Here is a 22,794-nt window from a genome sequence, read left to right on the forward strand (position 1 = left end):
ATTCAAAATCAAGTGCAATTACCTGGAGTGATAGTCGAAAAGCAGAATATCGAACAGATATATAAAGAAGATGAAGTACAAGTTGAAGTAACTGAACAACTGAGAGAAGACGGGCAGGAAATTCAAGATTCAATTCAAGCAGAACAGTGTAGTAAGATGATTGAAGGTAAATATGGCTCTACAGATGTGCAGCAAGATAGAGTGAATGGACATGAACATCAGAAACATATGCAAGAAGTTGCGTTGATTGTTGATAAGCAGAATGTTGAAGTCAAGAAGTATCAAGTGAATGAAGAGCAAGTTCAAGTGATTGAACAAAAGACAGAACATGTAAACCAAAGTGCAGAACCAATACAGCACATGAAGGTGATTGATTGTCAAAATGGATCTTCAAAGCAACAAAATGAACAGAAAGATGAAGTGAATGGACAGCAGAGTGAAAATCAAATGCGAGTAATTGCAGTGGGTGTTGAAAAGTCTAATTTTTCAGAACAGACACGTAATGTGAATGAAGAAGAACAAGTTGAAGTGACTGAACAGAGAGAATATGGGCAGCAAAGTCAAGTAGCTAGTCAAGAAGAGCAACATAGCAAGGTGATTGACTGTCAAAATAGCAAGGTGATTGACTGTCAAAATAGCAAAGTGATTGACTGTCAAAATGGATCTTCAGAGCAACAAAATAAACAGCAAGAATATGTGAATGAGGATCAATTGCAAGAAATCATTGTGAGTTGTGAAAAGCAGATTGACACAAAACTGAAACACAAAGTGGCGGATGAGCGTATTGAAGTAAGTACGGATAAAATAGTTGAAGAATAGTACCAAACTAAAGAACAATTGTGTGAAGTGATTGAACAACATAGTCAAGCTGTCAAAAGAGATATACAGTTACATGGAGAAGCAGTTGAAGCAATTCGGTCTGGACCAGAAGCACAGCAAAGTGGTATGATTTCAGAACAAAACAGACCGCAAGATCAAATTGAATTAACAAGGTAGATTATTATCTCTCTACCTTTGATATTGGTTGTGTTATTGTCCATCCTATGTTCTTTTTCTGATTTCCTAAACAGTATGCAGGAGTTATTGTCTAAGAAGCAAGAGAAAGATGCGGCTACTGTAGTCAATTCAAATGTTTCTATTGCAAGTCAGAAATTCTCCCACCATGTTTTGTCAAACTTGTCTGAGGTAAATGTTGGAATTTGTGTACAAATAATGCAGTGCCTAACTACCAATTTAAATCTGTTATGTTTCTTCTTGGACTGACATGAGAATTGTATGATGACGACGACATGTAAGCTGGTGGAAAACAACATTAAGGTGCAGGGAAAGATGCAGAAGCTGCTGGAAAATAAAATTAAGGTGCAGGAAAAGACACATAAGCTGCTGGAAAATAACATTAAGGAGGTGAAGACACTTCAGGTTCAGGAAAACTTGTTGAAGGAGTTAGCAGATACCATTCGAAATCCTGTTATAGAAAAAAGACCAATGCCAATCATTGGTCCTTGCGGAGAGAGGGAATATGATGAAGGATACGAGCAGAATATTCTAAGCCAGGATTTGGAAAGTAGTTCATATAAATCTAGGCTTTATTGTTATGATGAAGGATACGAGCAGAATATTCTAAGTCAGGATTTGGAAAGTAGTTCAAATAAATCTAGGCTTTATTGTTAGGATTCTTATAATTATTAGGATTATTTCTTTAGGATTCTTTAAGGATATTCCTAATTATTCTAGAATTATCTTGGCCTCCCTATATACAGAGGCCTTTGTAGTCTTTTATTTGGAGATTTGAGATTAATAAAATTGAGAGCATTTGCTTCCTTGGTTGTGTGACTCAACCTCCCTCCTAGGTGTGACTCCTAGAACTTACTGGTGTGATTCCAGTTGTTATCTTTCTGTTTTCTTGGTCTACTGCAGATTATCTCTACAGCATCCATAGTTCGGCAGTTTACGTATTTGTCCTGCATCAGAATATATAGATTGTGGTTTTCCAGCAAAACAGAAGCACCAACCTGAGATCTCAGCTCAAACAAAAGCATTGGGATCCCAGCTGAATGAAATGCTAGCATCTCTTGAACTACCCATGGATGCAACAGAGTTATTTTTAAAGCAGGGAAAGCTATGCAACCTTGGTCAGCAACAAGTACCTAAGGGCCAGAACAAATCAATTAAGAATATGCCTGATTCTGAACAACCTCAACAACAGGAGATTGGAAATTCAGATTTGTTGTGGGAACCGCCAACAATGGAAGAAGAGAATGAAAAATTATCTGGACATCTTAGAAAGAGAATTTGTTTAAGCATTGAAGCAAATCATGAGAAAGAAAAGCAACTGCAAGTTCAAAATGCTGAAGGCCATCCTTATCTTCGTAGTCAAGAGAAGCTGTCTGTATCTCTGCTAGTCCCAAGTTATCCAGATGTCTTTGTGCACTCACCAAACTATGAGCTGGAGACCCAGCAACCAAAAGTTCAAAAGACAGAAAGACCTCTCGAAATCAAATCACTGTCAGTTGAGGGAGGAATTATTGCTCATGTATCCAGGACAAACCTTATAGAATCTTCTGTCGATTTGCTTCAGGAAGAACAGGAGATTGTTCCTGAGCTAACATATCAAGAAAACCTTAAAGAGCAAGAACAAGAAATGCAGTCATTTAGTCACGAGAAGCATCAACAAGCTATTCTTTCTGATGTGGTGAAGACGCCTGATTTCCTATTAGCAACTGTAAGAATTATCTTCAGCTCTTGAAAATTTAAATTATTTGAAAAATGATAAATATCAGAAGAGGCATAATTCTTTTCTCATGATGAGGAACCTGATGAAATGTTACACATAGGATGAATGAAGTCTTCCCTATTTCTAACAAGTAATAACATTATCTAGCAAAGAAAACAGAATACAATAAGTCAAAGCTCCATCCAAGCAAGAAGCAGTACACTAAAAGACATATCTCTAAATGGTTTAGACAAAGGTGCTGAAAGAGAAGCTGAGAACTTGATGCATTTGTCATTACTTTCTTTCTAAAGAATGTCCATTTTAGTACATATGATTAATGATTCAATTTTATGCTCCTGCAGGGTGCGGAGCAGGGGTTGGAAAATGTGATTAAAGAAAATGCTGTTGAGCTTGAACTGACACCAAATGACCAATCTTGTCGAACACAACCTGAGCAAAAGCAGCAGCAGAGGCAACTAGGTGGTCTTCCGGGTAAATGACCATCTGAATCTTATTGTGAAGTAGCAGAGGCACCTAAATACCAGGTAGCAATAGTGACATCTTTTGCTTGAACTGCAATCCTCAAATTTAATTCAAGGAAGTTGGATATAATTAGAAAAGAAAGTTACCATTTTAGGGATGCAATTTATAATTCATTTTAATGCACTGTTGCAGGATGAGGACCATCAAGCAGAAAATGTGATTAAGGAGAAGGCTGTACAGTCAAGTCACCTGAGTCTTGAATTGACAGTAAGTGAGCAGTCCTGTCAAGGACAATTGGAGAAACAGGAGCAACAACCGCAGAGGCAATTACGTCCTCGAGGTAAAAAGTCAGCTGAGTCTGATTGTGGAGTGGCAACAGCACCTGAATGCCAGGTAGTAGCAATGACGTCTCTTGAATTGTAAAATTTCCAAATATGATTCCAGTTCCTTCGGTAATAGCTTGAGCAGAATTTTCAACCTGATAATCTGAATGAAAACTCAAGTTAAAGATTAAATGTGAGGCACTGAAAAGATCATGTCAAAGACATACAAACGTTTAATTTGCATGCATGCACCAATCAAATTAGATGTTTCAATATAATTTGATATGCTTGTCTTCCCTTGGAACATAGCAGGAGCAGCAGCCCAGAGATCCAATCCAGGAAAGAATGAAGCTTGATCATAAACCAGCAGAGCAGAGGCAATTGCGCCCACATTGCCAGAGGTGCTCCAAGTCTGAATTGTCTCTCACTACATCTATGGTCGAATTATCACCAAGAAAAAATCAGGATACTGAAAGGCAAACAGAGGAAAAGACTGGAGAGCTGAAGACATCACTGGAGGAAACAGGCCAAGGACAGCTGCAGCAGAGGCAGCTTCGAACGAGAAGCAAAAACCTGTCTGAATCTAAGCATTCATTGCTTTCAAACACTGGAATGTCACAAGGGATCAGCCAGGAGCCGAAAATTCATCTCAACTGAAAAGGCAGCCTCAAGTGGAAAAGCCTGGAGTTGGAGATCCATCTCAACTGAAGAAGAAACAAGATAACCGCTTAAATAAGCGTAAAATGGTGCACTCCAGAGCACAGAACAATGCCCAACACCACTGGTGCAATCGTCACTTACCAGAGATGGTCAGGTCAAACTATAGAGACCAACCCTGAAGCATTTCAAGATCTAGGACCAACACTCGCAGACCATTTGGAGAGAAAAGAGAATCATCATGGTCAACAAAAGAAGTTGAAATCCAAACCAATAGCAAGAGAAAGTCCTGATGAGTTGGCTCTCACTTCCCAGCATCTTGTGGTGGATCCTCACATTCTAGTAAAGCCTCCACAGATCAATCCAGCAGCAGTGGGACAATTGTCTCAAACAACAAAAGAGCCGCCACAGAAACAGCAGCTGCTGCGCCATATGAAACCGCGCTCATGCAGCCAAGCTGCATTGCAATCTGAACCTGATGTTTCAATAGTGGGACAATTGCCTCAAACAACAAAACAGCCGCCACAGAAACAGCAGCTGCTGCCCCATAGGAGACTACGCTCACGCAGCCAAGCCGCGTCACAATTTGAACCTGATGTTTTGATGATTGAATCACTGCCCTTAAAGCACCATTGTGAGCAGTCACAAGAAGTCAAGAACAGAAGCTTCCTAAGCAGCCACAGAAGCAAAGACGGAGGCCTCCTAAATCAAAACCGGATAGAGCTGGGACTGCTAAGCGTCAAAAGCTGCAGGAACAACCAAAAAGACAAGGGAGGCCCCCTAAGTCGGATTTAAATACTATATCAGGGAGAAAATTGTTCTCAAAGAACAAACATAAGCAAGCAAAGAGTCCAGTGAAGGCAAAGCCTTTGAAATTGATCAAAGGAAAACTACCGAGTCAAGTGAGGGGAAAGCCTCAAAAAGTCAGTCAAGGAACAGTAAAGAATCAAGTGAGGGGAAGGGCTCAAAAAGTGACTGAAGGAACTCCAAAGAGTCAAGGGAGGGGGAGGGCTCGAAAAGTGACTGAAGGAACCTAAGGAAGCAACTATGGTAACCGAGACCTTTTGTTTTTTAGTATAACTAGCTTTCCAGTTTGCTAGTTTCCATCTTTTGACTTCATTAGATTGTGTTCCTGGGGAGTCCATTGTGATGATGGAAGTGAAGATGATGCTAGGTCAGAAGTAATCCGTCATCTTTTTGGACAGTCTTTTAAATTAAATATCCAAGACTTGTTATTCATGACATTCAGCAAGGTGCATATTTGATCTTATTTTCAGTCTTTTCTCTTCACTGTTGACTTTGTCATATCAAATGCATTGGAATGTAGCTGGAGATATTGTAAATTGTCTTTTGTTGGGTAATATAATCATGTAATGCTGCTGGAGATGCTGTATATTGTCTCTTTAGTTATGCTTGTGTTCTTGTCTCGTGATTGGTTTATGAAGTGCAGAGTTAGAGAGTAAAGAATGTTGGACAATTTGTCAGTGCTATAGTACTTGGTAGGAGAAATTGATCTTGAAAATATTTAGTTTCAGTCATCTCAGTTTTCTACCTCACACGATAACCCGCCATTTTCAGATTCTAAAGGGACTTTTCCATTTGTTCTCCTCTCAACTACTTTCTTTAGAAGTTTTTCATGAGACCTTTTTGAAAATGTGGATCGCTCAACATCCAATGGTTGGACAGCAAAATTTTTCATAATGTTCGGTTATTGCATAGTGAGCTTTTGAAAGGCAACTTGAAGTATCTTTTAGTAGATAAGAACCGAACACTATGGACATCATTTGGTGACTATGTTCGCTACTCAGCCAGTATTGGTCGAGAGCTATTTCTAGCGAGCATGTAGTACGTTAGAGTTTCTTTCGTTGTAATGAGTAATGACAAAGCCATAAAGAAGCAAATGTAGAACAACAGAAGTAAACTGTAAAAGCCATAAACTCATTTTTGTTGGTTATTTTACATAATACTAGTCTGTAATCACATGCTCTGCATGTGTAAGAAAAATTTTAATTGTTAAAAAAAAAGAAAAAAAGTTATCTGCAGAATAAATAGATTCAGTGGATAGTTATTACAGTAAGAAAATAGTGGGAGAGAAAAGTAGGGGTTATGGAATCATTTCTTTTTAATTTTCTGAATAAAAATCTATTTTGTAATTATCCTATTTACCCTTGTGATTTAATTTATTGTTAAAATTTTTTAATATTTCAAGGTTAAATATGTCAAAATTTTCAGTTTTGGACTTTTGGCTAATAAATCATCCTCTCTCTCGTAATAATAGTATATATAATCACCGGGTTTTCGCGGTTCATTCAAACCTTTCAAGCGGGAAAACTCTGCAAGCCCAATAACAAGTCGGCCCAACCAAGAAAGGCCCGGGCGGAGAAAACAATGAAGTCTTATATCAAGCTGGAAAAGTTTCACAGAAGCTACTGGATAGTAGATACAACTGAGACTCTAAAACAGAGCTTAGAAAAACCCTAAGAGAAAGAATCACTCTTTCCAAAAATGGCGTAGGAAGAGATGATTGGTAATAGATAACGATCAAGCTCCTGCCTTTCCATCATTTTTTAGGTATGGTTTCTTCATTCTGTATAATATGATGATTATTTTTATTTTTACTTTTACTGTTTTGGTATTTGTTTGCTGTATCAAACCAGAATCAAATGAAAGATTGAGCCTTTATTGTTGCATCACTGTTCTGGTTTTGTGTCAAGTGTGTAGAAGTAAAAAGTTCTATACTTTCAGATATATTTTGATAGAAATGTGTTCGATGCTTTTGATTAAAATTTGTAAAGTGAAAAGTAAGAATAAAAAAGCTAAACTGATAAAAAAAAAAAAAAAAAAGCTAAAGGGAGAAACTTTACTCCTTTTGCAGCTATTGGCGATGTCTGCGGAAGTAGTTGAACATGTAAAATTAGCAGAAGAACGAGATGAAGTGAGTGAAAAAGAGAAAGAACCGGTTCGAGAAAATGAGCAGAGTAAGGTCATTGATGATCAGAATGGATGTCCTGTTGAGGAGATTGCAGTGATTGACCTGACTGACCAAAAGCTACAACTTGGGAAGCAATGTCAAGAAAATGGTTCTCCAATCACAACATCTTTCTGCTCATCCGGAGAAGGGAAATGGGAAGAGACTGAAGAACAACAAGTTGAAGTGACTGAACGACAACTACATTGATTGTTGAAAAGCAGAATGTTGTAGTACAGAAATATGGAGTGACCGAACAACAGAGAGAAGATGGGCATCAAAGTCAAGAACCAATTCAAGAGGTACAGAAGTATAAGGTCAGTGAAAAACGAGTTCAAGTGACTGAACAACAAATGGAATATGGGCAGCCAAGAATTTATTCATGAAGAACAGCATGGTAAGATGGCTGAAGATGAAAGTGGATTTCCAATTCAGCAGCAAGGTGAAGTGAATGGACATCAGATTCAGATGCAATGTCAAGAATTTATTGTTGAAAATGGGAATGTTGCAGTAGAGGAGTATAAAGTGACTGAACAGCAGACAGAATGTGGACAGAAAAATCAAGAACCAATTCAAGAACAGAACAGTAAGGTGATTGACTATCAAAATGGATCGTCAAAGCCAGAAAATGAACAAAAAGATGAAGTGAATGGACAGAAAAATCAAAGTCAAATACAAGTAACTACTGAGAGTGTTGATATCCACAATGTTGCAGAACAGACTCATGAGGTGACTGAAGAACAAGAAACTGAAGTGACTGAACAACAGAGAGACCATGGGCAGCAAAGTCAAGATGAACAGAATAGTAAGGTGATCGACCGTCAAGATGGATATTCAAAGCAACCAAATGAACAGCTTGTAATGAGCGTTGAAAAGAAGATTGATGCTAAACTGAAATATAAAGCGCCTGAAGATCAAAGTGAAGAACCGTGTCAAAGTAAAGAACAGCGATGTGAAGTGACCGAAGAACATATTGAAGGCATTAAAAGACAAATTCAGTTCCAAGAGGAAGTAGTTGAAGAGATTGACAAGCTGACTAGACCAGAAGCACAGCAAGTTGAGAATGTCTCAGAATTGCAAGAGCAAATTGAGTTAAGGAAGATCCTTAATGCTGGGTTGGCCTTTCTCTCTCTATGTTTTATGTCGGTTATGTTATTGTTTATTTGTTATGTGCCCTTATCTCATTTCATAAACAGCAGTATGCAGGAGTCATTTTCCAAGAAGCAAGAGAAAGCTGCAGCCATAGCCGTTAATTCAACTCCTCTTACTAGTCAGAAACTGCCCTACCATAGTTCATCAACTTTCTCTAGGGTAGGTGCTAAAATTTATGTATATATAATATGGTCCCAGCCTCGTCATTTAACTTATACCTCTTATGACCTTTTTCTTGACTCAGGAGAATTGTTTAGAATTGTTGAGGATCACGCATAAACTTCAGGAAAAGACACATAGGGTGCAAGAAAGTTTGTTGGATCTCTTGACCATGAGAGAGTTTAGCCATACAACTCCTAACCCTTTTATGGACTTAGAGGAAAGAACAATGCCAATTGCTGGTTCTTGTGGAGAGAAGGAATATATGGATTGTCGTCTTCCGGCACAAATGAAGCACCACCAGCTGAGGCAACTACGTCCATGGGGTAAAAAGGCATCTGAATCTGATTGCAGAGTATCGAATGAACCCAACTGTCAGGTAGCAACAATTACCCCCCTTTTCTGCTTATTCTAGCAAAGAAAAGAGCGATAGATAATACATGAATCTCTTTTCTCTTTTCTTCGATAGGTAATCAGGTATTGCACAGAAAAATACATGCATGCACAAATACAAACATATTTTTTTATGGGAGTTTACATACGCCAGAAATATTGTTTCAGAGAAAGATAGGATGTTGAAGGAGTTATAAAAGTTAATGGAAAGAAAAATGTTAAGGTGATGTGAATATCCTTTAAATAATGAAACAGGGAATAATGGGAGCTTTTGGCTAAAATGGTCGACAAAGGGGGTTTTTGGTTATACATAGAATAGATATGCATGTAACAATCAACAAGTTGCTTCAATCTGATTGCGATTTCTTGTATTACCTAGGAACTTAAGCAGGAGCAGCAGCAAAGAGATCCAGTACAGGAAAAAAGTCAGGGTGGTCGTAAAGCATTTGAGTTGTCATGTCAAACACAGCAACAGTCACGGGAACCAGCACAGCAGAGGGAGTTGCCTCCCGAGGGCCAGAGGCAGTCCAAAACTAAATCGTTAGTCACTATCTGTGGTGGAATTATCACCAAGAAGGAATCAGGATCCCCAGCAATTAAACATTGGAGTAACTGAAAAGCCTAAAAAACTGAAGAGATCAGCAAAGAAAACAGGCCAAACACAGCTGCAGCAGAGGCAACTTAGATCTCAAGGAAAAATACTGTCTGAATGTAAACAAGTTACAACTAGATCTATGGCAGGTTCATCATTGATTTCAAGTACTGCAAGGTCTCAAGTAGAAAAGCTGGGAATAGAAAATTCATCTCAATCGAAGAAGCAACAAGCAAATCACTGTAATTGGCGAAAGCGGGGAACATCAGAACCTACAACAATGCCAAATGCCATTGGTCCAATCCTCCCTTGCAAAAAAACTAGCATTAGGCCGTCAGATTGTAGAACTTCTCAGTACTCCTGAAGCATGTGAAGATGTAGGACCAACAATCATGGATAAGTTATCTCAACCGGTGGTGCAAAATACAGATCATCATGGTCAACAAAAGATGTTGAAATCCAAGCCAACAACAATGGCAGAAAGTCCACAGCTCAAGTCAGCATCAGTGGAAGATCTTCCTCAAACAGCAAAAGAGTTGCAACAGAAGAAGCTGTGCCATATGAACTTGCGTTCATGCAGCCAAGCTGCATCACAACCTGAGCTTGTTGTATCGATGGCAAAATCATTGCCCTCAGAACACCAGTGTGAGCAGCCACAAGAAATGAAGCATCAAGGCCTACGGAGGCCTAAGTTGAATTCACAAAATCAGCATAATGGTGAACTTCAGCCCCCAAAGCATCTTGAGCAGCCACAGAAACCAAGAGGCAGGGCTCCTAAACGAAAACTGGATGTGGCTGCAAATGAAGATGTATCATTGCCTCCTAAGTATCAGAAGCTGCAGGATGAACCAGAAAATCAAAGACAAGAGAGGCCTCCTAAGTTGAAAAGAAATATGGTTTTGGGTCTTTTTGCCGCATCAAAATATGAACCTGCTCTGTCGATGACAGACTCACTGTTCCTAAAGGTGAATCCAGATATTGAGCATCATGAGCTGCAGCCCCAGAAGCATCCTGAGCAACCACAAAATCGAAGGGGCAGGCCTCGAAAGTTGAATCCAGATAATGAGCTTGTGAAGGACTGCCACACCCAAAGCAACCTGAGCAGCCACAAAATCCAAAAAGACAACGAGGGAGGCCCTGTAAGTTGATCTCAGCGAACGAGCTGAAGCAAGAAATGAGTAAGAAGGAAAGGCGTCAAAGCAAGCGACTACGGTAACTGAAGCTATTTGTTTTAGATCACTATCTCTATAGTTTGTTGGTTTCCTGGGTTTGGCTTGATTGGATTTGCTTCCTATGGGAGTAGTAAGATCCTAGTGATGATGGAAGTGTCAAATGTTTATGATCTTTTTGCAAAGCATCATTAACTAAATATTCCAGACTCAAGAATTTTCCCTTGTCAACTGATAATGAGAAAACGAAATAGGGAAATTAAAAAGAATTTTTCATTCAATAACTGAAATTAAACCCTGCCGCCCACAGATGAAGGGAAATTAAAGTACAGCACTCCATTAACATACTTGATAAATGAACTCAATATCTTGCAGAGGTGAATGGTAGAGGAGAGCCAATCGGGGATCATTTTTCTACTAATAATTAAGTTGCAAAATGTAAAGATAATGCAGCCTTAATCACACAATGGGCGGTTTGATTACAAACTACTCTTAGAGCATAACCAAAGTACATGATTGGAAAGAACTGATAAAATGACTAGCTTCACCAAATACGTGATAAAGGAGGTTTGCACCCAAAAAGCTCACTTTTTTTTCTTTTGTCTTTTTCGTCTTCTGCTTCTTCTCTCTTTAACTATTTTCACCATTTTTTCATTTTCATGTCTTCGAGAAGATTTCTTACTATATTCTTTTTGGATGAACAAAAGAAAATTTTTAACTTAATGTGATGCCAATTTTGTGTAGACAATCAAGACATTGAGATTTTAAGCAAAAGAATTTTTAATTAACTTACTTACGGCCACTTTTGATGTGTCACAATACAAAATATACTAACATTTTGCACAGTTTAATTGGTGAATACTTAAAATTTCGTTGGAATATTTCAATTCATGAATTGGTTAAAATTTTCATAAATTTAGAGTAATGAAATTTTTAGCAAAGCTGAATTTGCGATCCTTGCTTCCACATCTCGGTTAACTCGTCTTAGTCCTCATTTAAGTGAGCCAAAACAATAAGAGGCAAGGTGAGGTTAATTTGGTCCCAATAAAACCACTGAAGTAGCTATTGATCCTCTGACCGCTGTAGGGATGTCGCTGACCACGGTTGAGGACGTCGGTGGGGTTGCGACGGGTCAAGCTCTATCGGCGGACGGAAACAACGACAACGAAGAAACAAGAGGGAGGTCTACTAAGCGGGTATGTATATATCTGCTTCCTTTTTTTCATATTGATCCCCTTTGTTTCAAGGATTTTGGAGTAATATACAACGCAAGAACAAAAAAACAACTAAGAGGGACTGAGGGAGTACCGTCTCCAATTTAGGGTCTTGCATTTCTTCAAGGAGCATGTATCACCATATGGAGATAATCTGAAGTCCTCTCAAGTATCCCATCCATGTGTAGAAGAAGCTAGAGTCGAACTAAGCCAATGGGGTTGGCCAAGTGGTGAGGGAAAGCGGAAATTGGGTTTAGGCTAGTCTTCCTAAGAGTGTTTTTTTTTTTTTTTTGGGATAATTTGGGGCCAAAAGGTCCAGACACAAAGAAAACTACAAACCAGAAACAACATTCCTAAATCTAGGACTTTCACACAAGTCATCATTCAGGAAGGGCATCACTTGTGGAGGTTGTTGCTCCATGAAGTCCACTCCAATGTCAGTGTCCAAACCAGCCTGGGAAAGCACATCAGCAACCTGATTAATTTCCCTGTAAACATGTGTCATCTCACAACTCCAGGACTCTCTTCTCAACAAATTGCAGGAGCCAGTGATAGTTTTTAGAGGATGTAACTCATCCACTCCATGATTGATTAGAATCACACTCAACCAAAAGATGATGGCATTGGGAGGCAGAAACCATCTTTAGCCCAAGCAATACAGATCCACAACCTAAATTTGCAGTGAAACCAAAAATCCACCAGCCTGTGTGATCCCTTAACACACCACCAGCAGCAATATTACCATTTTGTTGCCTAGCACCATCAACATTTAACTAGTAGAAATCTGTAGGGGGCTTGATCCAATACATACCAATAGTAGTTTTCTTAGATTTCCTTGTAATAGTATTATTTGCAGACGTCCACTCTTTAGCAGCATCAATTATCACCTTGCTAGGATTAAATGGGAAATGGAAGTCATTGTCAAAAACAGTTTTGTTTCTCCATTTCCATAAATACCAACAGGTGTACACAAAGATAGTACGCCATTTCATATTGCCATAGCACGATTTCTTGCATTGAGTATTAGCAAAAAACCATCCATACCAGTCTAGCTGCATAGTTCTTGAAATAGAGTCCAGGCATATGATCTGACTCCACACTCTCTGAACAACAGGGCAATCGCCGAGAAGGTGAATAAGGGTCTCAGGTTGATCATGACACACAGGACAGAAACAATTTGTGGTCAACCTCCTTTTGCTTCTTTCCACATTAGTGAGAATCTTACCATGACAAAGAAGCCAAAGGAAAGTCTTCAACTTAGGTGAAACAGGAAGTTTCCATAGGAAATACCAAGGGAACTCCTCAAAGTGTTCTTCATTCAATAGAATATGATAAGCAGATCTCACAGTGAAGTGACCATTATTGGTACCATTCCAATTTATCCTATCAGGACCACAAGCCTCCAAACCAGTAGGTATTTTGATAATTCTATTAATAACATCATCACTAAAATGCATCTTGAGAAAGTTCAAATTCCATTTCCCTTCCGCTCCAACACTCATTAACTTTGGTGTCAAGATTGGCATCAGTCGTATCAGCAATAGTTTGAACTAAAGGCCCATCAGATGTCCAAGTGTCATTCCAGAAATTAACAGTAGCCCCATCTCCAATTCGCCAGATTAATCCTTTCTTCAGCAATTGAACACCATGGAGAATACTTCTCCAAGTGCTAGAGCTCCTAGAAGGACAGGAATAATTAGCATGAAGAAGAGGAGTGTCTTTTCCGTATTTTTGATGAAGAACCTTGCTCCACAATCCCCCATCACCTTGAGTCATCCTCCACCCAATCTTAGCAAGCATTGCCTGGTTCATTTGTCTAATCCTTGTTATTCCTAGACCACCAAACATCTTGGGTCTGCAAACTAGATCCCAATTGGCAAGATGGATTTTCCTGCTATCATTGTAGTCAACCCACAAAAAATTCCTGTTCAATTGTTCTAAAGAATCACACACACAGAGGCAGGAATTTTCACTGTCTGCATAGCATACACAGGCATAGAAGAAGTGAGTCAAGTGACAGAGTTAGTGAGTGTAAGTCTACCAGCCAAGCTTAACATTCTGCCCTTCCAACTGGCAAGCTTACCTTGAAGTTTATCCACAACTGTAGCATAGGTTTGTTTGATCATCTCCATTGTAACCAAAAAAAAAAAAACTTCAAAAAGAAAAAGGTAGGTAGCTCTACAATAAGACTAGCTAGTAGAAAAATTGATGTTGAAGCTGCCCATTATTTATGTCCAGACTAGGGATGCAATCAGAAATAGGTCGGCTGCATTCAAACTTGCACTACTTAGTGACCATACCATTCAATAGCATTCCTCATAATTGGAAATTAATTGAGATGCTTGTCCTCCACTATCTTTGATTACAATAAAATATGGCTCATACTTGTGTACATTTTGCATTTTGTAGGCTGCAGTGATTGGCTCCAGTAATGTAGAGTTTACATGTGGAAAGGATTACACTAGCGAGTTCACTACGACTCGGGTAATCTTCACTTAAATGAAGTAATTTGATAGAAGCTTATTTGTGTTTGCATGATTATACTTACTTGAAATTGATATTGATGCATAGATATTCAAGAGCAGAGATGATCTAGTGGAATGGGCCTGTGAAGTTGGGAGGTTGAATGGTTTTAAAATTATAACATTCAGGTCTGAAAATGGTAAAGGCAATAAGAGAGCAAGAATTACATTGGCTTGTGAGAGGAGTGGAAAGTATGATAGGCGAACTTCCAAGAGAGGGAAGAATAGAAGACCTCAAGGAACAATTAAGTGTGATTGTCCTTTCAAATTACAAGGCAAAAAGCTAGAAACTGATGATGATTGGGAGTTGAAGGTTGTTAAAGGAATCCATAACCATTCCGCCTGGTACTCGAACGCAGATCTTTTATTTTCTAGTAGATTTCCTTCAGATGGGAAATCAAGGGAGAATGATGAGTTGAAGGATGATATTCAGCAGCCTATGGAGATTTTACAGGAGGATAATGACCCCTCTGCTCCACCCTTGCCTGAGATTGTTTCAGACGGGAAATCAAGGGGGAAGGATGAGTTGAAGGATGATATTCAGCAGCTTTTGGAGATTTTACAGGAGGATAATGACCCTTTTGCTTCACCCTTGCCTGAGATTGTGGAATTTGCACAATGCAGTTCTGTTGGTAGTCCTATAGTGCATTGAAATCAAGAAGGCCAATCAAATGAGAAGGTAAAATTTATATCGCTACAGCCATAACTGAATCTAATCACTCTTCATACCTTTTTAGCAGTCTTCTAATAATTCTTTGTTTCAGGTATATCACATCCCACTTAAGTTTATAGGTGCATGCCCAGCTGTTTTGAGGCCATACATCCTTGATATTAAGGATGTGGTAAGTGATGGTCACTGCGGTTTCAGGGCTATTGCATCATTGTTGGGTAACAATGATGAGGATGGATGGGTGAAAGTGCGAAGGGACTTAATAAAAGAGCTAGAGCTTAATTCAACTCAGTATGCCCAACTTTTCAAGTCAGACTCATCAGACAAAGGGATTAATGAGCTACATAAAGCATTGGCATGTTTTGACCGTACATGTTCTGACAAGAAGCACCAGATGATTATGCCCAACATGGGGCATATTATTGCATCTTGTTATAATGTTGTACTCATACACTTGTCTTCAGTCCAATGTTTTACATTCGTACCACTTGGGACTTTGCCATTATCACTCTCATCTCCTAGGGAGATTGCTGTCGGATTTCTCAATGGCCATTTTGTGCAGGTATGCTCCATTTGCACATTTTTATTACATGAGATCACGTTATAGTTTATTAGCATTTACTTCATTAAATTGATGTATGATTCTATCCAGCTTTTGTTGAAACCTGGTCATCCGATGCCTCCTATTGCACGAGATTGGGAAGAATACCATAAATGTGAACAAAGTTTCACATTGCATGATTCTGTCCGGCTACCGTTGACACCTGGTCATCTGATGCCTCCTATTGCGAGAGATTGGGAAAGATGTTGTAAACGTGAACAAAGGTTCATAGAAGAATGGACCACCTTATACTCTGCTCGTGTGGATCATTTCAAAGCCTTACAACCCGAGGTCTTCTTGAAAATTGATACATGAGTGCTTGAAAATGATTGATGTTGGCAGTTGTAGATGTGCATATATGTTGGGTTGGATTGATTAACAACTGTGCCCGTAGTTGCACTCGGGGTTGTTTAAGGAATTGGGCACACAGACTTGAAAACTGTATATGTTTTGTTGTTGCAATCTTTAGTATCAATTTCAGTCAATTCAATCAAAAGTATGTACTTGATGAGGAAGCATCACTTATTGGTTCTGCTTGTGAACAAATTCATAACTACATGAAATTAACAGACATATCTATGCTCTTTGATAAAGAACAGTGGCATGCAAGAAACAGACTGTATGTTGGTAGACATGATTAGCATGATAAATTTGAGAATCATCGATTTTGTTTGGCACTAGAATAAAATCAAGAGGCGTACATCAGAAAACGACTCGGAATTTATGGCCTGAAGGGAGGAAACCAAGTTCTACCAAAATCAAACAAAGTCAGAGTTTCAATGATGTCCAGGTCTTTTAATTCCCTCCACTTACCCTGAAATTAAACATGGAGAAATCAAGTATTCAGAATATAAGAATCACAGAAGCATCTACTTCATAGTCGATCCAGTGAGTCTATTCTGTTCAGTCATGAAAAAAATGTTTTGTGTGTACCTTCTAAATTTCTGTCATGACTTCGAACACAATTTGTTGCATTGTTGATTGAAGAGCATTAGCTAGATGATCCCATTTCGGTACTTGTTTTAAGTCAATAATCAGCATTCACTTTACCAGCCTTTTGAATTCCTTCAAATTTCAGAATTACATCAACATAGCTCCTCAATACTTCGCAGCTAACATGGATATCTTAACATAGATCGATCAAGACAAAGCTTTGGTTCAGCTAGGAAAACAAATGAAGCTCAATACCATGCAGGTTCTACTGATTTTGGAAGCGCTCAAATCAGCACCCTAACAGTGCCAGCTGTTGCTAGGTCATCATCAACTAAATATCAGCTCACCCTCAGTAACCATAAAATTAGTAAACTTGCTGGACAAGTGAGGAAGTTTGTTAGTGTGCTAGAATTCTATTGGCAACTAAATATTGGGACAGTGTGGTTGAATTGTTAGTCTATTTAAGGCATCGAAGTAAGATCAATAATACAAAACCTTAGAAATATTGATTAAGCATTTCTCTCTCAAACACTTGGCATTTTCTTGATCAATTTGCTAAATTCATCAATCTTAAAAGGATAAGCATTTTCTACCACATTTCATTGTGTCGACAAACTATAATATTGGCCAAATTGGAAAGAGGCAATTACAATAAATTTAAATATTGTAAACGTCATGATATACTTGGACTTTATCAACCCTAAAAAATTACAAAAGGGTGTACTAAACTGAATTGAAATCACTATGACACAAATCTCTTTATAGAGACATGGGCTTATCATTCTTCTCCAAGCGATAACTTTTCTATAAGTACAGTGTTATATTGACGAGAGACTTATGGTATGTTGTCTTGGCTAATATGAAGATTTTAAAGGAAAATTGCTAAAAGCAAATCCCCAAATCCTATGTTTCATTATAAGCGTATTGCTTAATCAAATACTTGATGGATTCATATTGCCAAAGGCAAGTCCATGAATGAGTGAAAGAGCTTAAAGCTCACTTATGGAATCAAAAAGTCTAAAGCTCATATATACTCATTCATTTACGGTCAAAGTTACTTATTGCCTCAATGAGTACTATGACAAGAGATAAATCGAATTTGAATCATGCTCACAATGTTGCAACATATTCTAACTTTCGCGAAGTTATGAATTCATCTAGAGCTCATATTGAGCCTATATGAAATTATCAATTACACAAATTGATATTTATGGCTAAGTATGTCATACTTAAATTTCAATGCTCGGATAAAGGTCAATGTGTCAATTATATATTGTTGTTCCTTTATATTGTTATTCTTTGCTAATATCTCTATCTATAATTTGAGCATATATATGAAATTGGTTTTACTCTTATCATGTCAGGTAAATTCATTAAGAATATCATAGTTTTATTGGTATTACCCTATTACCCTAACCTTTGCAGGAATTAAAATTCATGATGAGTCCCTTTTATGCAAAGCACACATAGTCTCACCTATGTGATCGACACTCCGTATCCAATATACATGGTGCATGTATATTATTACATACATGATTGAAGCTTGCAACAATCAGAGGGAGATTCTCATCAGGGGGAGCATTCAAAATTATGCCACCTAGGACATATGCGTGTTGTACTCTTTTTCTCCTTCGACCACGGTTGTTTTTTATCCTACTGGGTTTTTGTTACCTGACAAGGTTTTTGATGAGGCAACATTAAGCGCTTCCAACACCATATCAGTGGTGGACATCCAAGGGAGAATGTTGTAAATATTATTATATGTGGCTGTCCACTGTAAATACTCATTAGTTACGTTCTTATGATGTAAACTCTACCCCTATATAAAGAGATCTAATGAGAATGAAACACACACTTCTACCTCCTCTTATATTCTGTTTCTCTGATCTATTTCTCTCTTATTCTCTAATTTATAACAAATTATCAATTATGTAATTTTTTCATGTTGCACTGCAATATTTTAAAATCCTGTAGTAAATTATTTTCCATAGCAGGGATTAATAATACAATTGTAAAGATGATCTCTCTCGCTTTTCATACTTTTTGTATAATTGCTTTATTGGGAGTAACTTCTCAATTCACTAATAGCGTGCAATAATTAATCTTTGGTTTTGGATTACCTAGCCACCACGCACTGTATATTCTAAACTGCAAACTTAACTAACCCAACCGTAACCTGAATATAGTCATGTTTGTTTAACTAGGCGTGTGAAGCTCACCACAGATTGGTTTTAGGGTTTAGGGTTTAGGCGCACATTTTACGTGTGCCTTAAATAACAGTTATTTACGGCACACATGAAATGTGCGCCGTCGGAATGTTTTTATTTGGGTCATGCATCTTATGTGCTGTAAATTTAGTAAGCTATTAACAGCGTGCACAATATGTGTGCCGTAAATGAGTTATTTTACGTCTTATTTTTCAAGCATGTCGTAAATGAGTTATAAATTTTTTTTTTTTTGGATCGAAGTATATTAAACAAAAAAGAAAAGAGAAAAATGCACCAACAGTCCCTCAACTCTTGTGCACCGGCCAGTTTGATACCCAGACTCACAATGTATCAATGTGATACCTAGACTCAAAATTTGCTATCAACGACATACTTCCGTCAAATTTCTTTGATGGCTCTGTTAAATAGGTGACGTGGCAAGCATGTGGAGGGGGAAAAAGAGGAGAAATGACCGAAATAGCCTAGAGCGATAGCCTCAATGACTTATATGTCCTTGAAATTATTTATTTATTTATTTAAATAATTCTTTTTATTATTTTTCTCTCCTCTTCCTCTTCTTCTTCCTATTTTAATTTTTTCCTTTCTTTCTTCCTCTGCAACAACTCAAACGCAGACGTTTCTTTGCGACCCGAACCCAAAAACCTAAAAAAATTAGGCAAGGATCTAAGCAACGATCAAGGAGGCCTTCACCCTCTTCGACATCGGCAACGACGGCAAGATCGTCCTGTCCGAATTGAAATCCTAATGCGGTCCCTGAGCATCATCTCCGACGATGATTCGTCACCCTCCGCCTCTGACAAGTCATGCGCCTATTCTCGAGTCTGTTCCAGTTGGTCTTCGGCGGCTTTGTCAAGCCTCTCCAGGCTCTCGCCCAGTTTCTCGATCCCCGCGGATCTTTCTCATTGGCATCATCACTGCCTATCGGGAACAAAGACGACAACGGCGAGTCTAGCAGGCCGGCGTCACGCACCACTCCCCCACTCAGGTGCTCAAGAATTTCAATGAGGTTCGATTCCTCCGGATTGAGCTTCCCTCCGGCGAGTTGGGCATAGAGGGCAATGTTTTACTGAAATGGAGGGCCGATTTCGGGTCAATACTCAAACCCAGAAGCCTTATAATTTAGCTCAATCCAGAAAGAGAGTGATACTTCAAAAAAAAGACTTTTGGTTGCTTTGATTATTGCTTCTGTGATTAACTTTATGGAGATGGGTGTCTCTACTGTTAGTGTGAGTCATAGTTCCCTATTAGGAGTGTTGTAACTACTTACCTTGTATATGTTGTGTAGTACAGTAGTACATTGTAGTACGATTGTATTCTGTTTATATACACCACATAATGGGTGTAATTACATATCGGAAAATTCATTCTCAATCTTGTTCTATTTGACTTGGTATCAGAGCAAAGATCCGAGAGGACTTTGTCTCTTATTTTCTAATTCTTTAATTTGAGGAATTAATTCAAAAACCCCATTGTTAGGGTTATTGAATCTCTTAACGGCGTTATTGGGATTCTGTCGTCGTTATCTTCCTACTATCACCGTCCGTCCAAGAACGATCAGTGCATCTTCTTCTTGGATATCGTTCAGACCAGCCTTGTCTCCCCAGACTGCCTTCGTCTTCCTCCGGCGACGAAGATCAGCCTGTCCAACACCGAGACCCGTTCATATCACACCAGATCGTGTATCGATCGATTCTCGGTGATTCCTGCAATCATTCATCACCCAATTCCCGCAGTCTTCAATTGATCAATTGATTCCGGTTGCTTCTGACCTCCTGCAAGTCTGCCGGCATCCTTTGTTGCTCGTTTCTGGGCAGCATCATCCATCGGACCCGTGTCCAAACGTTGTCAGATTCAGTCCTCTCAGAACCAAACTCGCTCACGTCGAGACCTGACGTCAAGGAGCAGCGACGAACGCCGCCGGACCAGCTTGATTAGCGACGAACGCCGATCGGAATTGGACCTACAATCGGACTTGATCGACGCCGGACTAGCTTGATCGACTGCACTTCGATCACACCCGGACCACCGGCGTCTTCCACCCCGACCCGAGGAGCCCAGACCACCACCAGCGACGTAGCAGCACCCACTGCAGCACAGCCTCGACCTGGAACCTGCAGACCAGACCCGACCTCGACTCGTTCTTCTTCAGACTCCGCCGTCACCCAGCGCTTGACGCCGACGACGAACCGGAAGACCCTAACCCGGCTCACTGTTCCAACCCTCCCACTCGGTCAACTCGCCTCACCCAACTCAGCCACACACATGGGACAACAGTCAGCCTATACCTCTGTTAAAAAAAAAAAAAAAAAAAAAAAAAAGAGTCAACTGTTATTATTTATTTATTTCCGCTGCGTACTTTGGGATTTATATATATTTTCTATTGTATTATTGCAATGGGTGGTGATGACAGTAAAAGTCAGAGTTCTAAGACCAATGAGGCCCAGAGGATTGAAGTGTCTGTGCGAAGTTCAGATGGAGGTTCTTTTAGGGATTGTGGTAAGATTGGTATGGCTTTAAAGGTTTCTAACTTTGTTGGTTCTGATACATGGATTATTGATTCTGGTGCCTCCGATCATATGACTTATGATAAATCATATTTTACTAACTTGTCTTCCCCACCAGTGTCCTATGTCACCAATGCCAATGGTGAGGCTTTTCCTGTGTTAGGGTCCGGGTCAGTGCGTATTACTCCCACTTTAGAGCTTCATAATGTGTTATATGTACCTGACTTGTCTCATCACTTGATATCTGTTCCACAGTTGAATACTGAGTCTAAATGTTCCGTAACCTTTTATCCTATGTATGTGCTTTTTCAGGATCTTCTCACCAGGGAGATAGTCGGTCGGGGTATCTGAGGGGCAGGTTGTTCCATCTGGATCAGACATACGCGGGAGAGAAACCAGGAGCACAGTCCCGAGTTGCTTTGACTTCAAATTCTGATAAGATAAGTGAAATTTGGTTGTGGCATCGCCGTTTAGGGCATCCTTCTTTTAGTCTTATGAAAACAACCATGCCTACTCTGTTTCTTGGTGTGAATGAGTCTGCTTTACGTTGTGAAACCTGTGTTTTGGCCAAGAGTCATCGTGCTACCTATTCTCCTAGAGTGTCTAAGAAAAGTGTTATTCCTTTTGAGTTGATTCATTCTGATGTTTGGGGACCTTCTAGAGAGCCCACTGTATCGGGTATGAGATATTTTGTGTTGTTTATTGATGATTGTACGAGATTGTCATGGGTTGCCCTTCTTAAAACCAAAGATGAAGTCTTTCCAGCTTTCCAAACTTTTCGTACTCTTGTTCAAACACAGTACCATAGCACCATTAAAGTCCTTCGTTCTGACAATGGGGGGGAATATGTTAATCATGTTTTCCAAGAGTTTTTTAATACCCATGGGATTGTTCACCAAACCACTTGTCCACAAACACCTGAACAAAATGGAGTGTCTGAAAGGAAAAACCGTCATTTACTCGATATGGCTCGTGCTCTTCTCTTTAGTGCCCATATGCCTAAGTATCTTTGGGGCGATGCTGTATATGCTTCCTCCCATCTTATCAATCGTCTTCCCTCTAGTGTCCTTCAGGGAAAAATTCCATTTGAGGTTCTTGCATCTCATGTCTCCTTACCTTCATTTCATAATCTTCCAGCTCGTGTCTTTGGTTGTGTTGCTTTTGTCCATGTTCCTAAGAACCAGAGGTCTAAATTGGATGCCCGGGCACTTAAGTGTGTGTTTGTTGGCTACGGAGGGTATCAGAAAGGGTACAAGTGCTTTCATCCACCTACCAGGAAGTACTATGTCACTATGGATGTCACTTTCTTTGAGGACATGAGTTATTTTACCTCTTCCGATACAGCTCTTCAGGGGGAGCATTCATTTTTTGAAGAGCTGTATCATGGAGAGGGGGAGGAATCAGAAGGAGGAGAAGAAGCAGGTGGTATAGTGACGGATCCAGTTGAGACCATTAGCTCACTGCCAAAAGGAGAAGCTCCAAACATCCAAGCACCAGTTTCTATGGTGGAAAA

The 22,794-nt window shown here is 39.3% G+C and overlaps 6 protein-coding genes across 6 annotated transcripts; all 6 read left to right on the plus strand.

Moving 5' to 3' along the window:
• Position 1: 1 nt before the first annotated feature.
• LOC121050304 lies at positions 2-1,755 on the plus strand. The gene is made up of 3 exons (XM_040509865.1): positions 2-992; positions 1,071-1,185; positions 1,297-1,755. The coding sequence occupies exons 1-3, from the start codon at positions 946-948 to the stop codon at positions 1,669-1,671; spliced, it is 537 nt and encodes a 178-aa protein (XP_040365799.1). The 5' UTR covers positions 2-945; the 3' UTR covers positions 1,672-1,755.
• On the plus strand, positions 157-819 carry LOC112177635 (transcription factor SPT20 homolog). Its single transcript, XM_024315908.1, has one exon. It carries the CDS (start codon positions 157-159, stop codon positions 817-819), a length of 663 nt encoding a protein of 220 aa, XP_024171676.1.
• Positions 1,756-2,083: 328 nt separating the features above from the next.
• LOC121050631 (putative mediator of RNA polymerase II transcription subunit 12) lies at positions 2,084-4,176 on the plus strand. The gene is made up of 4 exons (XM_040511383.1): positions 2,084-2,722; positions 3,076-3,205; positions 3,351-3,589; positions 3,832-4,176. The coding sequence occupies exons 1-4, from the start codon at positions 2,084-2,086 to the stop codon at positions 4,174-4,176; spliced, it is 1,353 nt and encodes a 450-aa protein (XP_040367317.1).
• A 2,454-nt stretch (positions 4,177-6,630) lies between these two features.
• Positions 6,631-10,820, plus strand: LOC112175331 (putative mediator of RNA polymerase II transcription subunit 26). The gene is made up of 5 exons (XM_024313003.2): positions 6,631-6,747; positions 7,052-8,259; positions 8,341-8,455; positions 8,541-8,834; positions 9,228-10,820. The coding sequence occupies exons 2-5, from the start codon at positions 7,505-7,507 to the stop codon at positions 9,462-9,464; spliced, it is 1,401 nt and encodes a 466-aa protein (XP_024168771.2). The 5' UTR covers positions 6,631-6,747; positions 7,052-7,504; the 3' UTR covers positions 9,465-10,820.
• LOC121048852 lies at positions 9,702-10,820 on the plus strand. The gene is made up of 2 exons (XM_040511971.1): positions 9,702-10,602; positions 10,684-10,820. Exon 1 carries the CDS (start codon positions 9,728-9,730, stop codon positions 10,586-10,588), a length of 861 nt encoding a protein of 286 aa, XP_040367905.1. The 5' UTR covers positions 9,702-9,727; the 3' UTR covers positions 10,589-10,602; positions 10,684-10,820.
• Positions 10,821-11,571: 751 nt separating this feature from the next.
• On the plus strand, positions 11,572-16,034 carry LOC112175396. Its single transcript, XM_024313072.2, has 5 exons — positions 11,572-11,805; positions 14,233-14,307; positions 14,395-15,024; positions 15,110-15,577; positions 15,668-16,034. The coding sequence occupies exons 1-3, from the start codon at positions 11,698-11,700 to the stop codon at positions 14,995-14,997; spliced, it is 786 nt and encodes a 261-aa protein (XP_024168840.1). The 5' UTR covers positions 11,572-11,697; the 3' UTR covers positions 14,998-15,024; positions 15,110-15,577; positions 15,668-16,034.
• Positions 16,035-22,794: the final 6,760 nt, after the last annotated feature.

The sequence above is a fragment of the Rosa chinensis genome, chromosome 7 (genome assembly GCF_002994745.2).
Source record: "Rosa chinensis cultivar Old Blush chromosome 7, RchiOBHm-V2, whole genome shotgun sequence".
NCBI lineage: Eukaryota > Viridiplantae > Streptophyta > Magnoliopsida > Rosales > Rosaceae > Rosa > Rosa chinensis.